Genomic DNA, 20,053 nt, shown 5'->3' with positions numbered 1-20,053 from the left:
ACTGATCATGCTTCAACAAGCTCACGGGCCTTTATACGGAACCGTACGCATTACAATAATCTTTCTTTTATTTTTTAATATGCAATTAAAAAAACTAGATAATGCTAACAATAAAAAATAAAAAAAATTAAGCTTCTTGTAAAACCGGGTTCACAAATGTATTTACGATCCTGGCAACAGAGGAGGTGCCTGCGTCAGACGCACTTGTCTGAAGCTGATCCAGTGGTTGTGGTCGTAAAGGAAGGTGCCCTCCAGGTCTCGCGTCAGCTGGCTTTGGTCGATGTGCTTCAGCAGCGCTTTCAGGGATGAAAGCGTCTCAGTCTGTGCCAAGGAGAAGAGGGGGGGGGGAGGAGGTCTGAGTCAAAAGCATGCCTCAGAGGAACAGCAGATTTGAATGCCTGCAGGCACGTCGCTAATCTCAATCATCAGAGCGTGTGGTGAAAAAAAAATGCCAGAGTAACAGACTTCTTATAGACTCATTTTTAAAAACCAGTATGATTAATTTAAAAAAACAATCAGCTGTCACTTTTACCTGTACGGCAATATCTCTGTCCAGTTTGGCTGCTCCGTCTTTGTCCGCCAAGAACAGAACTGAATAAAGTGCATTTGGTACTAAAGCCTGAGAAAAATCAAGGACACACAGTTTCAAGCTCCAATGCATCATATTTGTATATTTCTCACAATAAGAGCTGAAAAAGACAATCTTGCATCACATGGAGAAAAAAACAAACAAAAAAAAAACAACCATAACATGATGATATGTATCTTTTAGCTCTAGCTGCAGCCAGCCAGCTCCCAGCTGGTGGTTAAAAACAGACAAGTAAAGACAGGCCTAAGCGCGAGAGCCCTGAGGTCAGACATTTTTTTTTAAAATATGACCTGAAGGTGACGGCACCATGCACTTTACAGTGTGCCTCTTAAAAAAAAAAAAAAAACATCAACAAAAAAAAACAACAACAATAAAAACACAAACCACAGTGTCAGAGGCAGAAAGGCAGAACAATAACAAACGTGTGAGAAATGAGACGGTCCTGTGGCTTTGGTGTGGAAACGTAGCATTACAGACATTTTTAGCAGGGCAGAGAGAATAAACGCCTTTGGGCGTGTTGGAGGGTAATTACATGCTTTCCACAGCGGGCTCACCTGAAATTCAAACAGAGATGACAACAGAGCTGGAGCAGGCGGCTGTCTTCTGCTGTCTATTACAACAGCCAGACCATGATCACGCCTTTCTTTCCTAAAACCAGAGCGTTACAGTTAGTGGGCAACCCAGAAATGGACAGTCTCTGTTCTAAGGGAGCAAACCCCTTAATATGCGATGATCTTGTGCCGGGATGGGAGACGTTTTATGTTCGTTTGACCAACATCAAAGGCATGCACAATGTTCTCTGTTCAGGGCAATGCTGAACGGGGGGGTATTTTAGACATTTACAATGACAGAGAGGTTTAAGCAGTCCCTCTGAGGACAAAATGTACAAGCAGGCTGCTGTAGGGGCTTCAAGGGAGCCGGCACTTTGTTCAGAAGTGAAATGACAGCTGTTAGCGTTACGATCTGGTTGTGTTTAATAGTGAATGTGAGACACACCTCAGAGTTGAGTGGTAGTAGTCTAGTAAACACGTTACGTCGCTGACTGTGAGGCTCTCACACGCCCACACTTGAGCTCGTGTGCACACCTGAAGCACTGGTCTCCCCCCGCGGTCTCTGTTTCCTGCAAGAGAGAAAACGCATCTCAGCGTATTTTGTTGGGTTGAGCAAAACCAAACCAGCGTTCAGCGGTGAAGCGTAATGAAGGTAATATTTGGTTGTCAAAACAATTGTGATTCGCATTTCCATCCATCCCCCCTTTACTCTGATACCACCAAATTAAATCCGATTGCCTTTAGAAGCCAACTAACTATTAAATAAGAGTCCACCTGTACGTCATTTAATCTAAAACAGCTGTTCTGTGAAGGTCTTATTAGAGATCTCTTACAGAACATTCGTGAACAAACAGCATCATGAAGACAAAGGAAACATACCGGACAGGTCAGTACTAAAGCGGTGGAGACATTTATAGCAGGGTTAGGTTATAAAAGTATATCCCAAGTTTTGGGCATCTTTAAAAATAAAAAAAAATAAAAATGTATGAGGCCACTACAAACATACCAAGAAATGTCCATCCAACTAAAATAGCAGGCTGGAAAGGGAGAGATTTAATCAAAAAAAGGAAGGAATTCATGTTTACAGTGTGCCACAAGCTATTAAAGGGACATCTGCCCTATTAAATAAAGTAAAAATAATAGGGCCAAAGTAATACTGCACATCACCCGGAGAATACCCTTCCTACGGTAAAACAGAGCAGTGGCACAATCATGCTGTAGGAATGAGCAGCAGGGACATGGAACCCAATAGTAGGAAGATGGATGGATGGTAAATCCTGGAAGAAAGCCTGTCAGAGGCTGCAAAACAATAGATACTTCAGACAATGGCCCTGCATACACAACCAGAGCCACAGAGGGAGCGAACACAAAAAGCTTGCAGCTGTAATTCCAGTGAAAAGGTTTGGCCCTTAGGGGGTTAAAAAGAAGTACATGCCACCAACTACAACTTTTTACTTGTGAAAAAGTTTTAAATTAATAGTTTTCATCGTAAGTATAATTTTCATTTTACTTCACAAGTATGCAAAACTTTTAGGTTGTTTTTGTTTTGCACAAAATCCCAGAGAAATCCATAGAAGTTTGTTTGTAGCGCCAGGAAATGTTTAACAGGTTGACAAGTAGAAATACATTTGCAAAGCATCAATAAAATCACCAAGCTAGTGATGAACAAAAAAAGGAGGAAGGAACAGAGGACGCACAACCTATACTTTTGAACCAAAGTAACTGATATTACACATTTTGAAATAAAGTTTACTATGTAAACATCACTCTTACATCAATTTTTCAAACTGATTTAAAAAAAAAACATGTTTCAATCCTCTTTCCTTATTTATTTGTACTCTCTATTAAATCAATAACTCTTCAGGCTTTCTGGAGGCTTTTCTTCGGACTCTGGCTACATTATGCCATATTATACAGTTGGTGTGTTTAAAAAAAACGAAATAAAACAAACAACTACAGCATATGAGCCGTATCTGAAAGTCACTTCTGAGAAAATCTTGAAAGAATCCAGCTTCCTCACACAGCACTTGAGGAACGTAAAAGGACAAACCAAGGCGGCTCTGAAGAGTGCAAACATGGGGTTAAACAATAACTGAGTGGAGGTAGCAGATAGTGGCAGAGGACTCTTTTACTCTGAGTGTTGCACAGAAAAAGAAATGTTTAAAATATCTACAATAGAACGTGTGTTTGAACTTGCTCTCTCATCCCTCTCATCTTCGGCACATAAGGGGAACAGATGGCAACATAAAATGAAAAGGTTGTTTATCGCATTTGAATACCGCCAGGAATTTCTTTTTCACTCAGTTGCAGTAAAAGAAAAAAGGATGTGCTGTGGTCCTGACTGGCTTTAAGAAAAACTAAATCCAGAGTCCATCACATGTGAGACAAGAGGTCAAGACCAACAAACAAGGCCAATATTGGTCTTGTGTGCAACGATTGCACCTTCAATTGATCATTCACTGCATGCCCGGCATTCCAATAATGCTTTTGGAATTACTTTACTGATGCTGAAATTTTATATTTTCTTCTGTAACAAAAGAAATTGGAGAGAATAATGTTTTCCTACTGCTGGTAGTCAAAAAGTGCTTAAAAGTAGGATTTGAAATTGGTTCTTTGCTTTATTGTCCAGCAACACAACAGCGCTTTAAATCTTAAACATAGACAATGCAAGTTTATTTATAACGCACTTTTCAGTAAAGAGACGATTCAAAGTGCTGTGCATAGGGACTTTTTTATGCCTGAGTTATTAACTAGTAAAATATTTCACTAAAATGGTCAGTTATTGGACCAAATTAAATAGAAAAGTAGCTAAAATCTAAATATTTTTTTGTTTCAGAAAGTACAAAACAGTTTAGTAGATTAAAAGAAAGTTTAACTAATGACGAAAAATGCAAAGAAATACCGGTTGGCTTGTGTACAGTGTTGTTCCTGCAAGACAAGCTCATTTGCTGTGAGAGTCTCCTACCTGGTAAGATCACAGCCCCTGAAGTGAGCAGATCCTGGTTGATTTCTGACTGCAGTTTGGGAAAGGCTGAATTATAATCGCAGGACGAGTTCTGGGCAGGACCTGGACTCAGGGTCATCCCGTTTGAAGCTCTGGGACTGTGCAGTTCTTCAACAGTTGTTCTGTGCCGTCTCACGTCGTTGCCAATGCCGTCGATACGCTGACCTGTGGGGGATGAATGCAAACAGTGAGCCCCATAGATTCCTCAAAGACGTTTACCAGTGTTCAGATATAGAGAAGAATTAGAGCCGGGGTGTCCAGACATTTCGGTAAACGGGCCGAAATCGTCAAGTCAAAGGAACCCAAGAGCCAAAATATAAAAAATAAAAAAAAAAACAGAAAAAGTATGTTAATTTTTTTTACCTGCTCTACAAAATATGGTAATTTTAAATAAGTAAATTAGTCAGATTTTCGGTAGGAAATAAATGTGTAAATCACTGTAGATCCAAAAGGTAAAAAAAAAGGGGTTTTGCTCATTTGTCGCATTAAAAGATGGTCATCTAGTTTGCAAATTATTTTTTATTTAAATAGACTCGTTAAAAAATAATAAACAGAACTCTTAGCAATAATAAACAGAACAGTATTTGGGTCTGTTGTTGTTGCTGTAATTAGCTAATTTGATTGATTTAATGCAAAGCAGATTTTAATGCACCAAAGTCTGAATTTGAGTGAATAAATGTCATTGTATATATGTTACTATTAAGTTAAACAGAATGTCAAAAGTGTGTTTATTAAAAGATGAATACTTTGTGTTGTACTTAACATTCTCAATTGTAGGATTTTAACTTTTCTGTAATAATTTTGCCTAATTAAAAACTGAAATATTTCATCTGCATCAGCCACCTGTGCTGCTGGACCACATCTTTCTTGAAATGCAGTTGGGACGGCCGTCCAGAATCAGAACAGAGGCCACACTTTGAACATGCCTGAATTAGAGGTTTCCCTTTTACAGCCACTTGTACCATGAAACGAGTGCTTATTTGTGGAGAAATAGATGCTATCTATTAGTGAGTTCACCCTAAGTCATCATGGAATCCAGATGTTTGGTGTTTCTGAGTCACAAGTGAGTCTGGCGTTATTAGACCTTCATATCTGTACCTTCACCTGTTGAACACAGTCTACCCAGAGGCTCTGTTTACTGGAATGATGCTCTGACATTCCCGTGCGGTTCAACATGTTACAGCCTTAATCCTGTCTCCAAGGCAGCAAACAGACGGGAAACACCCTCCTGGGTCCCTCGCTTAATGGATGTTACCGTGACAACGCAAAGAAAAATGTACTCATAATAGTCGACGAGCGATGAAACGAACACAGTACGTGGATACATTACATACATTTATTATAGCGTTAAACAATTCTGTTGTTTTAACACAATACGTTCACCACTGTTGGTGTGTTGATTGAACGTTGTTAGCCGGACTCATTTTAAACTACGTGCTGAATTCTTAAGTGTGGTTTCATGCGAGTCCTTTCTAAACATTTTGTTCAGCTCGTTCTCAACACCTCAGACGACACACCAGCTTCCCCTCCGGTGTCAGACCTCTGCTGTGTGATTGACAGGAAATGAAACTTGGGGTGGTTTATGCAGAAAAGCAGAAATGTTAGGAGCTTCCCGGGACGCTGCACATGTTAGTAGTGAAGTATGAAATTTACAGGACGAACTTGGCTCTTTTTTCTTGCTTCTGGAGTATATGTACAATCCTTTAGAAATTTGGTAAGTCAGGTTCCACTATATAGATTTCGTGGACATAAAAGCTATGAACATTACTCATAGAGGCTCTTTTTGATGTTCCTGCTATAAGAGTTTTGAAAATACTAGTAAGAACCAAGATCTTAGCTTTTAGGACAATGGGTTATGAAAAGTTGGACTACACTACAATCATATTCAATAAACTAGAAAGGCTCATCTATCCAACTAAGGGTACCTTATGAAAATAACATCCTTTAAGCAGGTATTAAACATACTTTAAAAATACCCACATTTCTGTATAAGAAAAACGTTTAATTGGTCTGATGTAATATGTTAATCTTAAATGTCTTCTTTTTTTGTACTGTAAGCTGTACGCAGTAAATGATCATAATTAACACAAAGAGAGGCTTGAAACCATCAGTCTGTGTGTAGTTGATCTATGTAATGTATCTCAATTAGTGAACTGATTTAATGAAATCACTGAAAAGGAACTTTTCCGTAATATTCTAGTTTATTTAATGGGTCTGTCGTAGTTACCTGACTCCGCCAGATAGATTTGCTCCGCATATCCATCTGGAAACCTTCCGTTGAAGTAATTTTGGGAAGGGGCGAAAATACTGGTTAGCTGATTGGCCTATGTTGGTGATAGACGGGCCAAATGAACCAATCAGATTCATCGTCGCTCGTAACAGAGCGACGACGAAAACACAACCACAAGCCAAGCTATTCTTGCTGCTGCAGGTAAAGGCTCGTTAGCTCAGCAAAGAAATACTCTGTAATTCCGATAAAACTTGCTCGATAGCCACGCTAACGCTAGTTTCATCGGCTGAAGCCGCCATGCTGTTAAGACTGAACTGACGCGCTTCTCGTTGCGTCACACCTCAACCCGCCTCAAAGCCAACGCTGATTGGACGTTCGTTTGGTGAACGGCTCCAAATTTTCTTCAACGGAGAGTATTCAGACTGATCTGCGAGTGAAACCTTGAAAGCTCGCGAGATCAGGATGGTCTCACGAGGCTACTGTCGTAGCACATAAGATTTAATTGTGGCACTGAGAAAAATATTATCACTAATTTAAAAGTCAAATTTGAAGCTAATTTGAACAGTTGACAGAGACAGCGTAAAAAAGCTAGTGGCTGGAGCAGACTTTGACCCGATCCTTGAGTGGAAACGTGTGGAAAGCGAAGTGCAGTCCAGATTATTCCTGTGGAAACTAAACAGGGCACCGGTGAACAGGGTTAGAACTAGTGTCTGCTTTAGATAAACAACCACTATTGCATTAAAAGTACATACATAGACAGAGGATATTGTCCATTAATCACTATACAGAAAGAAAGCCCCTCCAAACACGGTGTCCATTTTCATGATTTTCACAAACATCTTTCTTAAACTACTTCAGGCTGATTAGGCCTTTTCTACATTTAGCCCCCCCAAAATAGCTTGAGTCCATATTTTAGTCCATACAACCTGTGAAAATAGCCAAATCCTAAACAAAGACATAATTAAAGAGATGCTTGGTTAGTTCACTGGTAAACCCAGATGATAGATCTCATGGCAGAAAGTTTGTGGTTGCTGTACTTAATGGTGGAAATTGTTTATTCTAAGCTAAATTGGATATTTTTCTTAAGGAACCACACACAATCAAATTAACTCTTTTTCTCACTACAGAAAAAAGTAGAACATTTATCATTTGAAGCGATTCACTGAACGTATCTGGGCAATGTCTGAAAAAGCTGGAACAATCCCAACTTTTGTCACTTTGGTTCACAACCTTTCACAGGTTTAAAAAAAAAATTATCAAAGGGACATATAAAGTTAGGTAAATGTCTTAAAAAAGTGCATTAAAGGACATAAATTACCCCCAAGTATCTGCATTCTGTGTCTGTTTTAATTTCAGCCCAACATACATGTTCTTGACATCATGTGAAAGGCCCTTTATTTGTCTTTCTAATGAAAATGCATCTTTTTGACATACAAGTCTTGGTGAAGGTGTTGGTAACTTAAATATGAGCAACCTTTCAGCCACATATACACAGAAACAGACATCTTTATGCTAATGTGTGTTTTTGACCTTCAATTTTCTCCCAGATTTTTACTTCTTTATGTGTTTTGGGAAGTTGCGTGTAACAACTAATGTATTACACGTATTTTAAATGGCACATTTCCAACACCGGTAGAAGAACAACACAGTCTAGCTCAATCGGAGGCAGTAGCAATCTCAAGGTGAGAACCACTGGGCTGACGCCAACAGATTAAGGCTGATAATAATCCACGCATGGTATCAGGAGCGGACGATTAGATAAGAAGTGGTGCAAATTAAAGTTAGAACATCAATCAAAGACTAAGATGCCAAGACAACTTTTAGACCATTACAAGTTGTTATAGAAAGTAGGCAAGAAAACATTTAAAATTATTTTTTTTTCTACCATACTTTTGATTGAATACAGTGATTCACGGTCATGGTACCTTTAAGGTATAGAATTGCTATGATTATGTTAAAAAAGTTGACATTTTACCTCTTTTTTTTGTAACAGTCTTATTTAAAGGAAAGCACGGCCCTGTTAAGTTCTAGGGTGTCAAATTATTCCGCCTACAGTATCAAGTGGTTTTAGGGTTGTACTCGTGTTTTCCCTCAAACCTTTACATTATTGTGTCATTTTAATAAAAAACTTACAGTTAAATTTATGGGTTTATTTTATTGTTATTTTGTATTTCATTACGCCAGATGTTAAATTTAAACCACTTTAGAACACAAAGTCAAGATTATGTATGTTTTTTTAACCTTTGCCCTGGGTGAAAATGTTTCCCTGATCTCCTGCATTAAACAGCTCTTCAACAACTCTCTAATTATAGGTTATAGTTAGGCATGGACACGTCATGCACCGTCTACGCAGGATAACGTCAAGCAGAAACACCACATTTTCACTCTATTTGGATCGAATTCAAAAACACAGCTAACTCACTCAGTTATTTGACCTGAAATTCAGCCGATCTATCTGGTACTTTACTTAAAACAATTAAGTAATTATTTATTTATAGGCTAAACATGGAGTAAATGACATAGTTTTCAAGTGTGTGTTGTCCATTATTGAAAGTCTGTTTTTACAGAGGAAAACAAAACAAATATTACAAGGTGATATTACGTACAATTGTCTGCTTTAAAATCAATTTCCCTTGTTAACCGTAGGATTATCAAGGTTTTATCTGAATAAAAATTATAGGTGAGGCTTCCTAAGTTCCCACACCATGACTTCACCCCTTTTGCGCAACCATAAATATCATAAACCACTGGCTTTTTCTGTGGTATCACATTGAAAGAACTTTAAGCTGTCTGGACGGGATGATGAAAATGTCGGAAGATGTAGGGTTTTTTTTATAACTTGCTACCAGTAACCAGTCCATGTATGGTTACAGTGCCGTGAATACAATTTAGAAAAAAACAACAAAAACAATGTAACACATATTTTACATTTCTCAGACATATGTCACCCAAACATTAGCAACGAAGGGCTACGCCCACTCTGCAGGTAGCCCTGCTGGTATTTGATGAACGGCTGTTGTGTGTTGTCATTTTAAACCGACCGAGGCCTCCTGTATTGTCCTGATGGGCTCTGTGACAGTAAACCCTCCCTGATCAGCCTCTATTGTCTTCAAACGGTTAGTGCATTTCCTGTGCGACTGTGTGACTAGGCCAGTGTTTGCCGCATGTTTCCTAAAATGCTTTGTTTCCAGAGGAAGTGGCCAACATAAAGCAGAGCCACAAGTGTATCATCCTGTGTTTTTAAGACTAAATATGCACAAATTGTCGCACTCCTGGATTTAGAATAAAAATTGAGTTTAAACACTGCAAACATCTCCTGTCTATATGTGAATTCTTTTTTTTTTTTTTTTTTTTTTTGTAAAAACAAGTAAAAGTCAGTGCAGGTAACGTTTCATGTTTCTTGATTGTTCAAGAGCTCGATGGTTTCAAAGATTTTTCTTTTGGGTAGATCCCCAGTGGCTGTTTGGTTCACAAAGGGAACTTTTGTAAAAAGAGGGAAACTATCCGGGATCAGCGCATCCCCCAGCAACCCGAACAGCATTGCAGCGTCATCTCATTGTGGGATGCAGAGGTCCCTATGGTCAGTTTACGGGGTTTACAGAATCCTTTGTTGGCTTTGAATCAGCACTGTGAGAAAATCGACTGTGGAAAAGCTGAAATACGATCCCCTCTGAGGCAACGCCGCGAATGCAGGAGTGACGAGCTGTACAAGGGGTGTTTCAGGAGATCGACATTTATCCTTTATAATGGATAACGTCTCTCTCAGCGATATTCTTGGTCGCGTTCAGGGATTTAGCAGAACTCACTCAATTTGTCGGTGCACATTCACAATTCACGGAAGACCCCGGGCCATTTAAAAACAGCGTGATTTCCGAGGTGGTACCGTCATATCTCTGTTTTTCTATGCCACCCATGGCAGGCCAACAGAAAACAAAACAGACCAACGGCAGGAAAGAAAACACAGGTTTGAGCTCAAAAGTTTTGTTTTGTTTTCCAGGGTAGGGTCATACCTGCGTCCCTGATCATGCCAAAGAACACAGAACGTGAACTTTTGAAAAAAAAAAGCAATCCCTCATTAATGAGAGCATTAGGGCCCCAGATGTAGGCTGTACTCCCACTCCAGAACCAGCCATCGGGTGAAGTGTTGCAACCGGCCCTGCCGCAGGGCATTACCGTACACCCTGCTATTAGTTTGAGGTTTGCACAAGCTCAGAGGGCATTATTTGATGAGTGATAAGTCATCATGATCTAAATGGTGTAAGAGAAAGCAAAACTTGTCAAGGAGGCATTAGAGTCAGGAAAAGAGAGGTAGAATCCCTTTGTTTGGGTCACAGATGCAGAGTTTTCCTAACTGAAAACGATTACACAGATTTGGGAAATAGCTACGTGACGTTTTTTAGCAGAGCGAAGAGGGTTTTAGTAATCCTCGGGCAATTTTCTTGTCAGGTATTAATGGACATTTGAGAACAGAAGGATTTAAAATAAAAGCAAGGTGTACGTGAGCATAGCTCAGGATAAAGTGCAACAACATGCCAGAGAAGGAACAGGTCGCCCACCATGATTACTAGTACGGTATGTTTTAAACTTGTGGTAAAATGAATTTGTTGGTGGGTTTTTAAGTGTTCTGCTTTAATGTTTACCTCGTCGTTTTTTCCAATTGCTTTCAGGAAAAAACACCTTCAGCCTGAACAGGTTGCTTGCGTTAACAGGGCTCGGAGCGCAGCAGGTGTTGTGTTTTTCAGCCGGTTTAACTAAACGGCTAAACAAGACCAGCTTTAGTACGTTTTCTCGTCTGTAGGTTATATTTTACCCTGTGCCTGGCAAAAGTATTCACACCACTTGGACTCAAACAAGAAACAAACAAGAATTCTTCAAAATCATTACATTATTTTACAGATAAAAAAAATGGGTGTGAATTAGAATACAAGTTTCATTTCATTTGAAAACAAATTGGTCAATTAGAACTCCACGATATTAGAAAAACATGAAACTGCATTATTAATACTGAATATCTTCACCATTTTGCTTAAGCATCTTATTTATAGGTCATTAAGACCTATAAATGTAAGCAAAAACAACAACAATCCATCCAAAGTGCCGTAAGCATTAAAGGCAAGCAGAGTCTGAATGCATGGAACCTGAAATAATAAAGCCCACCAAATATTGCAGTCCTTTGCCACTGCGGCTGAATAGCAATATATTGTGCAGCTCTGTTGAAGATTAATTTTCCTTTTTATGTTTATATTTATTTTGATTTTAAAGAAGCTTTTGTGCCTCCTTGTGTCAGTCTACCGCATTGAAAAATCAATTAAATACATTGAAATTTAGTTTGTTCAGCTAGACTTCACAGTTATTAAGTTAGAAGCCTACTTTACAGGTGGAAGTTTGACAATATAACGTTACGCAAACTGATCCCCCACTTGCTGTGAATACCAATAAATATGGTAAATAAAGTTGATAAATGTAATGTTTTATACTGGGAGTGTATGAGTATGACGGTTAGTACTGCAGGGCATTACCTGAGTCCTCTTTGCTGCTTCTCCTCTCGTTTCCTGGGAGCACAGCCTCCACGTCCAGCTTCCCAAAGCGACGCGCGTAACCGTTCATCAGTTTTTTGGGAGAGCCGCCCGTTGAGCCTCCAGAGGAGGACCGCTCTCGGTGGCCTTTAACCTGGCCTGTCTTGTTAGTCCTCTCCAGCGACTTGGAGCGCCGGTCCGCCCGCCTCTCGGCACTGCGTAGCCCCTTCTGCAGGTAAAACAGAGGCGTGTTGGGTCTGGACTCATCACTGCCCAGCCAGCTCCGGCTGCCGAACTTCCAGGTCAAATGTTCTCTGGGTGAGGTGCGGGTGTCGGGGCTGCTCCCCGGTGTGACGGCTCGCTCTCTCGAGCCGGCGTTGTGTTCAGGGCTTTCCTCCAAAATGGATTCGGAGCTGGACCCGAGGGCCATTGGGTTCTGCAGGGCCTCCATGTAGGATTCCCTGAAACGTCGCCTGCTGCTTCCGTTGGACCCAACGGAGTCTCTCGGGCGGCGTCGAAAGTCTGCGTTGCCGAGGTCCGCGTCGAAGGAGAGCCTACTAGACCCTGACTCTCTTTTTCTTTCGCTGGCGTCCTCATCTCCGATGTCTTTACCGCACTCCTCTACGCGTCCTTCTATTTTAATGATCGGCGTTGCGGGTTTGTCCCTACAAGCGCTCCGGTTCTCACCGCAGGAGTCCGAGCGGTTCGTCTTTGGGGAGGTGGGCTCGGAAAAGATGGAGTCCGCTCCCAGAGAGACCAGGGACTCCCTGGAGCTGCGGTGGCTGTCCAGAGTCCCCGTGGAGCCGCTGGTGCTGCAGGTGCTGAGGTGGCCCCGGAAGCTGCCTCTGCTGCCGCCGCAGTGAGCTTGCATGATGGCCTCCGCCGTGCTGCTGACAAACAGCGGGCGGACCACGTTCTTCCACGGCGTCTTGTACACGGCCGTCCCGGTGGTGAGCAGGCAGTTCTGTAGCGGGTGCAGGTTCCGATCCCGTGTCACATTCTGCAGGAACTCAGCCGTGAAGACGCTGCCATACATGCTCTCTGGAACGGGGATCTCGGCGATGGCCTGCCCGCTGGCAGACAGGCATTTTATCACCAGCTTCGCGGCCTTGCGCCCCAGAGGAACTACCTGTAAGTAGAAGTCTCCCTGCTTCAGTCGGACCTTGTGCAGCGGCGCAAGTTGCAGGACGACTTTCTCGTGAATGCAGAGAGGCCACCCCTCGTGATAGAACAACAGGCCTCTGAACTTTACCTGAGAGAACGCAGAGAAGCCAATTAATTTCAAGTTCACTGAAATGTGTTATTAGCAGTCATGCTTCATGTCTCCTAATGCTGGCGCTCACTTCAATTGACACTCGCAAAATCTGTTCAAACACATGTTTGGCTGTAATGGAGAATCGGGACGCTTTTTACGGTACGCTCCGGATGAATCACTCTCAGCGATCATTCAGCTTAAGACAAAAAAAAAACCTGTCTGCTCAGGCCTGGTTTCGCAGCCACCGCAACACAAATCTTTGCTGTGAGGGCATTAAAAGAAGAAAAGAAAAAAAAAAAAAACAGACCCAAAGATTCAGCGCTCAAGGGTTGGCTTCTTTCACTCCTTATGAAAACCAAGGGAAAGGCTGAAGAGGTGATCTCCCCCTGAAACCTCTCATATTGCCTGCAGTACAAAGACTCTCATGCACAGTGAGGTGTTCTCAGGGGCCCGGCTTATGTGAAACTATTGCTCTGTGGCTATCGTCACAGTGTAATCAGCAGAGGGTTGAATACAGAGGAATAAAGTTTCAGTACTTTGGTCTGAAGAGTCCTAGCTCAGTAGCAGTCAAAGAAAAAGAAATATTGAATTTGATTGTGTACCCCCTTTTGCTTTGTGTCTCTAGAAAAAAAAAGTTATATTTCTTTTAAGGTCATTAATCAACTCTTTCTTAGTGTCGCTTTCACTATCCAACAAAACTTTTCACCCTCAACTGTATTTAAAGAAGCTTTTGTGCTTCCTTGTGTCTTCTCTCAAGTTTCATACTCAACACAACGGTGAGGCGAAATCTGAGTTCATCAATCCTGCAGTAAATCTCTACCTACATTATGATCCGCAAAAGAATCTTGAAAAAAAAAAAAAAAAGAAAGACACAAGGAGACACTCTTAGATTCCTCAGATTAACCGTGTCCAGTGAAGCACTCACGCAGCTCTCCTTTTGGACGATCTGCAGGATCCTCTTGGCAGGAAGCAAGAAGTCAATGAGGCAGCGGAGGCCGTCTCCGCGGTACTGCCTCTCCACCACGCTGAAGAGCTGCCACAGCACGGTGGAGGCGGTGGTGTTGAAGGGACGGTACAGCGCAGACAAGGTGCTCTGGATGCAGTTGTCCAAAGACTCCGCGTCCTGAGGAAGAACAGGAAGCACGGCTCAGAAAAACATGTTACGAAGAATATACAGAAGGTCTCTGTTAAGACCACTGTTAGAATAAGACATTTTTGTCATGTCATGAAATCGAGATCAAGATACATTTTCTCAGTACTTTTTCCACCTTTGTTGAGACGGATATCCAAAGCAATACGACTGAAAAACAATAACAATGTCCACACCCTGAAACTTATGCTTTGTTCAACCACTCTTGATTTAGTTTCAGCTCTTGTTGAGTTCACACTCGCCATCGATTATAGTGGATCTGATTAACCTGATATACAGTTCTGCGCTCCCAGGTGTTTTTTTTTTTCTTTTTCTAGCATTTCCACATTAGCATGCTTTATCAAAAACCTTTTGCAGATAAATTACATTTTACATATAGACGTTGGTTGTTTGTACCTGTGATACTTTTTCTGATGGTTTTGCAGCTTTTTTTATATCTTTCTCTGCAGGTGTAGAAGCAAACTCCAAGGATGTTGTATTGTACTTTCTTTCTCCTCTGCTTTATTTTTTTCTCCTTTTCTCCCTTTTAACATTTTGCTTTACCCTTTTCCTTTCTTTCTCTTTTACCTTTCCATTACCGTGTCTATTGAATTTGAAATAATCCCAAAATAACATCCAATATTAAAGTGTTTAATAAAGTCTTCTTTTGCACAGATATCAAGCTCTATGGAAGCAGTAATGCTTCACAAGTGAAAGTAAATCTGTTGGGCTCTCTTTGGTAGTAAGAAAGCAATTCTCAGTGCTGCACTGACAGACAGGACACGTAAGAAAAGGAAAGGATTAAAAGATACAAAGATTGTGTTCTATGTTTGACGACAATCTGGTGTATTCTTCAAATAGCAAAGCTAAGGAGTAAATGGACTGAACTTATGTAGCGCTTTTCAAGTCATACTGCCCACTCAAAGCGCTTTACACAATGGCTACATTCAACCTATTGCACTCTCTAACGCTCACACATTTATACACCAACACACTACTTGGCGTTAAGTGCCTTGCCCAGGGGCACATTAAAATGTGACAGGGGGAATCTTCTGAGCGTAAGTCAACTGTTCTACCCATTGAGCCACAGTTGCCTTGGGCTGCAAGATCTCTAAAGGCTTTTCCTCTAAAGAAACACGTGTTCCTGGCTAAAATCTACCAAAACCTTGTGGGGAAATGTGTTACAGTCTGATGAAACCAAACTAACTCTTGAGCCATAAATCTAATATATATATATATATATATATATATATATATATATATATATATATATATATATATATATATATGTTTAGCACTAAAACAGCAATCCACATCACAGCACCACACCCACAGTAAAACACATTGGTGGCAGGACCACGATTTGAGGTTCTTGGGACGGAACTGGGTCTTTTTCTGTGTAGTTGGAGGGAAATTGAGAATTGTTTTGTTTTGATCCAACACCTGAAGGGGTGTGCAAGAAATCGGAAGATGAAGAAGAAGGTAACTTTTTTTAAAAAATACCGGGAGTCCAAAATATCCAAATCAACAATAGAACGACTTTGTGAGAAAATAATTCAGGCTTTGATATGGCCTAACCTGAAATTATTAGTTTACCCTCTCTATAGCTAGTCCAGTTAACTAAAAATGGTTACCAGGTAGTGAATAAAGATAAAAAAACAAGTTTTGCACAACATAATATCTACTAAGTGCATATATATATATATATATATATATATATATATATATATATATATATATATATATATATATATATATATATATATAAATATATATATATAAAACTAATCGTTTAGCTGTAGGCACATGATTCTTTGTAAAGGATTAGCCGAACTGTCAGGAAGTGAGAGCATCCCAGTGACGGGAAACACCTGGTCGTAATGACATCACCGCCATCATACACAAACACCCAAACTGGAAAGTCCAGACCCGTCTGCTGTTTTAGACAGGATTGTAATTCTCTATTAACAACAGGGTCATCACACATCAGTACCTGACCCATGCGTGACCTCCCCAACCACCATCCGCCGCCGACAGAGCAGAAAACGGCCCGGCGCTGTTAGCTACTACGCGTCTGACGGTGAGACAGGACATCGGAGAACACCGGGGTCCTGGATGAGGTTGACCTGCAGTGTTGGGTTGCTCTCACGGTTCAGGCTGTGCCCTTCCTCTGATTAGTCACAGCCAAGGCCAAACATCGCCACACTATCTGTCCTTCCTGAGTGGAACACAACAGTGGAATAGAGACATCTGTCTGCAGCGATAAGCATCCAGATATACGGCCGAACGGCAGGGAAAGTCGGGCGCTATAACAACCGTGTAGCGCGGTCAAGAGCGCAGGGCTTATGGCTTTTTATGCTACTTTGTTTAGCCCCATTTACATGACAATAAACATTCGTAAAATGCCATCCAGAAATCAAGAGACACCCCTTCGAGTTTCAACCAGTCGGACAGCCTATGCTTCACCCCTTTGTAGGATCTGTCCGGTTCATCTGAGCAGCTCGGCATCATCAATTAGAGGAGAGCGAGTACAATTCAGCTCATTTGGAGACGAGCTATGAGCCTGCAACAAGGCGCTCATTGTGCTCTCCTCCTCCCTAAGTGGCATGTGCTGTACAGTATTGGTGCTCAGGAACAAAAACGCCCACTTCCATTAGCAGTCAGCTCACTTTGGTGAGACAAACATTTCTCTGGGCATTAGTCACTGTTGCGCCCAAGGGGAGAAGAATAAGGCAGCATTTTATTAGAGGAGAGCTAACAATGGGAGGAAAGCCCTTGCTAGGACTGACTGGCGAGTTTGTCTTCAGGTTTCAAAGGCATGAAAAAAAAACGTGTTAGTGAAAGAAGCAGGTTTTTGAAGAACAATTACTTAACAGGGAAGAAATTTGAGTTCAGTGGCAGTTCAGAGACAGCTCATCATGCAGGAGTGGCTCTCAGTGCAATGGAGTTGTGACAATATGCAACAAAACTTTAGGGCTGCAGCGCACAGTGTTGATGAATCCCCATTTTCTCATCCCTCTGTAGATAATACATTTCAGGGTTTATGAGAAATCTTAGGTGTTTGAACTGGATGAGCATCACCTATCTGCAGCAAAGAAAAAAAAAATACAACCACATCTGCATATCTCAGCAGGACGACTAGGCTTAACCACCGAAGCTGGACTTCCCTTTTGCTCCTAGCCACAGAGGAATGCAGTTGTGCGTGTGTGTGTGTGTGTGTGTGTGTGTGTGTGTGTGTGTGTGTGTGTGTGTGTGTGTGTGTGTGTGTGTGTGTGTGTGTGTGTGTCTGTATATGTGTGTGTGTGTGTGTCTGGCTTTGGAGCTTTAGCCAGGATGGGAGCAAAGTGGGAAGTCCCACCCTTTTTGATGCCAGGTCTTTGTAAACCGGCTGGCTACATGATGGAGGGCCGAGGCGGTAATTGTTGGGTTTGAGTTCCAGGTGGGACGGTTCTGTCTGAGCGGTGGGCAAAAACAGCTGTTAGCAAGGTGAACACACAGAGCGTGCAGAAGGCAAGAGAAAACCTGAAGGAAAAATGGGACCTAAGGCTTCCTTGTTATGTTTAAATCGAAGAAACTTAGTAGTAGCATACTCTCTTTAAAAGCAAAGAAGAATCCAGAAAAAAAGGAGTGAACAAAGGAAGTGCATTGGTGAAACTGCTAAAAGTGAGAGACACAGGAGAGAGTCATAGAGACAGAACACGAGGTGGTCACCGACACATTTAGTGGGTCACGAACACAAAAGACGTTGCCTACCAGGACTCCAGTGGAGCATGAAGTCACTAGGGGAGTGAAACAGGAGTGCCCTGAAGCCCCCATACAGGCTGCTCACTAACCAACCTGCTATAGCAGCCCTTAAAGGCAGCAGAGTGAATGAAAGGCGGCAGGCTGCTCAGACATGCCCCGCTCTGCCAGGTGCCAGGGTGCCAACAAAGAAACGAGGTTAGACCCCCGCATCGAGCAGCTCGATTCAGCTTTTGATCTGCACCAGTGGAAATCTAATCTCATGAGGGATGGTCAGGAGGAGAGATGCAGTAAGAAAAAGTTTGAAGTTATGTTATCTCTGCAGAGATTGTAGCTCTGCAAATGTTTTTTATGCCCCTGAAAATACAGTGGTGGCAGCATCATGCTGTGGGATCACGCTTTACAGTTTTTACATTTCTCTTTGTAAGAAAAATGAAACGGCATTTGTTGTTTTTCGTCCACCTCACAGTTGTACACAAGTTTGTGTTTTCTGATCACATAAAATCTCAATTAAATCCCATTGAAGAGTGTGGTTTCAACATAAAACAAAGTCAAAGTCAAAGCACTTAAACTTTAGACTGAAGTAACTTAATCAGGGTACTTTTACCAAAACAATTTCCCACGGCACTTATCAGAAAAACTTGACTTATGTCTTCAGCTTGGATCTAATGGCTTTTTCCAACAGGATGTAAACAGCGCTGACAGGATGTAGTCCCAACACTGAGCCCACAGACCCCACTGACGCTAAAAACGCAACTATAACAGTGAAAACACACGTTCTTAAAGTTTTCTTTAATGCTTCTGTAGAACACAATTTCAAACAAAGAGGACCGAATATGAAAAGAGTTGCCTTTGACCGATCCGAGCTGTGATGAGCGGTGACAGCAGAGACAAAGGCGGCTCGGAAGCTCCGCCGATACCTTTGCGGGGTAAATATAGAAAGTGCGCACTCCAAAAACAATTGAGAGGCTGATAAAAGACCAACATCCGAGAGAGGAGGCGAATTTGGGACTGAGCGACTTCCCTTTGATTCACGGGGGTAAAACAAGCCTCAACGAAGGAACAAAACACATGTTTAAATCCTCTGTTAACCAGAAATAGGGTCAAATGAAAGGAATATTTATGTATGTTGAATAGTAAAGTAAATCTAAATCAGAAACGCTGTCGTCCTCCCTTCTGGTTTAAATATTGCATTTCTGAACCAAGGTATGTTTTGACTGCAGACCAGGCAGTCAAAATATTAGCTGCTGGTGCACTGCCACATCAAAAACATCCATCTGTGGAATGTTTACAATCACACGCAAAGGCTGTAGGTGTTCAACGTTGCCAAAAAAGCTATGTTTGCGTCTGATACAGAAAAAAAGAACAAAAACAACCCCCCCCCCCCCAAAAATGATCACTATAATAAAAAAAAGACTATTTAAGCTCATACCTTAATACTCAGGTAGTTATCACAGCTGCGAGACTTCGCCCTGGAGTGCATTTTGCCCTGTGACAGCATTTAGGCACGAGAAGAAAATCCAAAACATCGATGAAAAAAACAAATGTCATCAACTCCAAGATGCAAAACTTATCCTCCACTCTCATGATATGAACGGGTCAAGGTTCAGGTCCATTTCTTCCACACACACACCCCAGTCTGCCACTTTCAGTCTCTCTCGCTGCGTGCCGTGCAGTCGGCAGCTGGAGCAGACTGACTAAACTCCAGAGCGTGAGAGAGGCAGAGAGCTGGATTCCCTCGTCACTCACCCTCCCTTCTTCTCCCAAAACAACTTCCCCCGCCCTGTTGCTACCGCTGCCGCTCCTGCTCGGCTACTGAAGCCTCCTCCGGCTGGACAGATGCAGCAACCTGCAGCCCATCATTCGTAAAAAAAAAAAAAAACACACACACACTTTTACCCAACCTGTTGCTTTCAGGCCCCCAACACTCAAACAATGAGTGTGCATCAGACTCTGACCAGCTCTTTTCTAAACTCCCCCACACATACAACCCTCGGCACCCCTGCCTCCAACCGGCAGCTCCCCATTAACCCTCTTG

The 20,053-nt window shown here is 41.7% G+C and overlaps 1 protein-coding gene across 2 annotated transcripts in view; it reads right to left on the bottom strand.

Annotated features, from left to right (window-relative positions):
- Positions 1–19,758, bottom strand: part of zgc:158766 (uncharacterized protein LOC100009641 homolog) — a 36,774-nt gene extending 17,016 nt beyond the window's left edge. Inside the window, exons 1-8 of one of the 2 annotated variants that reach the window (XM_036129107.1) lie at positions 19,448–19,758; positions 14,071–14,268; positions 11,894–13,142; positions 4,106–4,309; positions 1,586–1,709; positions 1,144–1,237; positions 533–619; positions 205–321 (exon numbers count right to left, since the gene is read on the bottom strand). In XM_036129107.1, the coding sequence (XP_035985000.1) occupies positions 205–321; positions 533–619; positions 1,144–1,237; positions 1,586–1,709; positions 4,106–4,309; positions 11,894–13,142; positions 14,071–14,268; positions 19,448–19,516 (2,142 nt within the window). In that variant the 5' untranslated portion in view covers positions 19,517–19,758. The remainder of the gene's footprint in view (positions 1–204; positions 322–532; positions 620–1,143; positions 1,238–1,585; positions 1,710–4,105; positions 4,310–11,893; positions 13,143–14,070; positions 14,269–19,447) is intronic. The other variant, XM_036129108.1, reaches the window with a different exon arrangement.
- Between the last annotated feature and the right edge of the window lie 295 nt (positions 19,759–20,053).

The sequence above is a fragment of the Fundulus heteroclitus genome, unplaced genomic scaffold (assembly GCF_011125445.2).
Source record: "Fundulus heteroclitus isolate FHET01 unplaced genomic scaffold, MU-UCD_Fhet_4.1 scaffold_140, whole genome shotgun sequence".
Classification (NCBI taxonomy): Eukaryota; Metazoa; Chordata; class Actinopteri; order Cyprinodontiformes; family Fundulidae; genus Fundulus; species Fundulus heteroclitus.
Note: the sequence above shows the minus strand (reverse complement) of the source record. Positions and strands in the feature narration are given on the sequence as shown.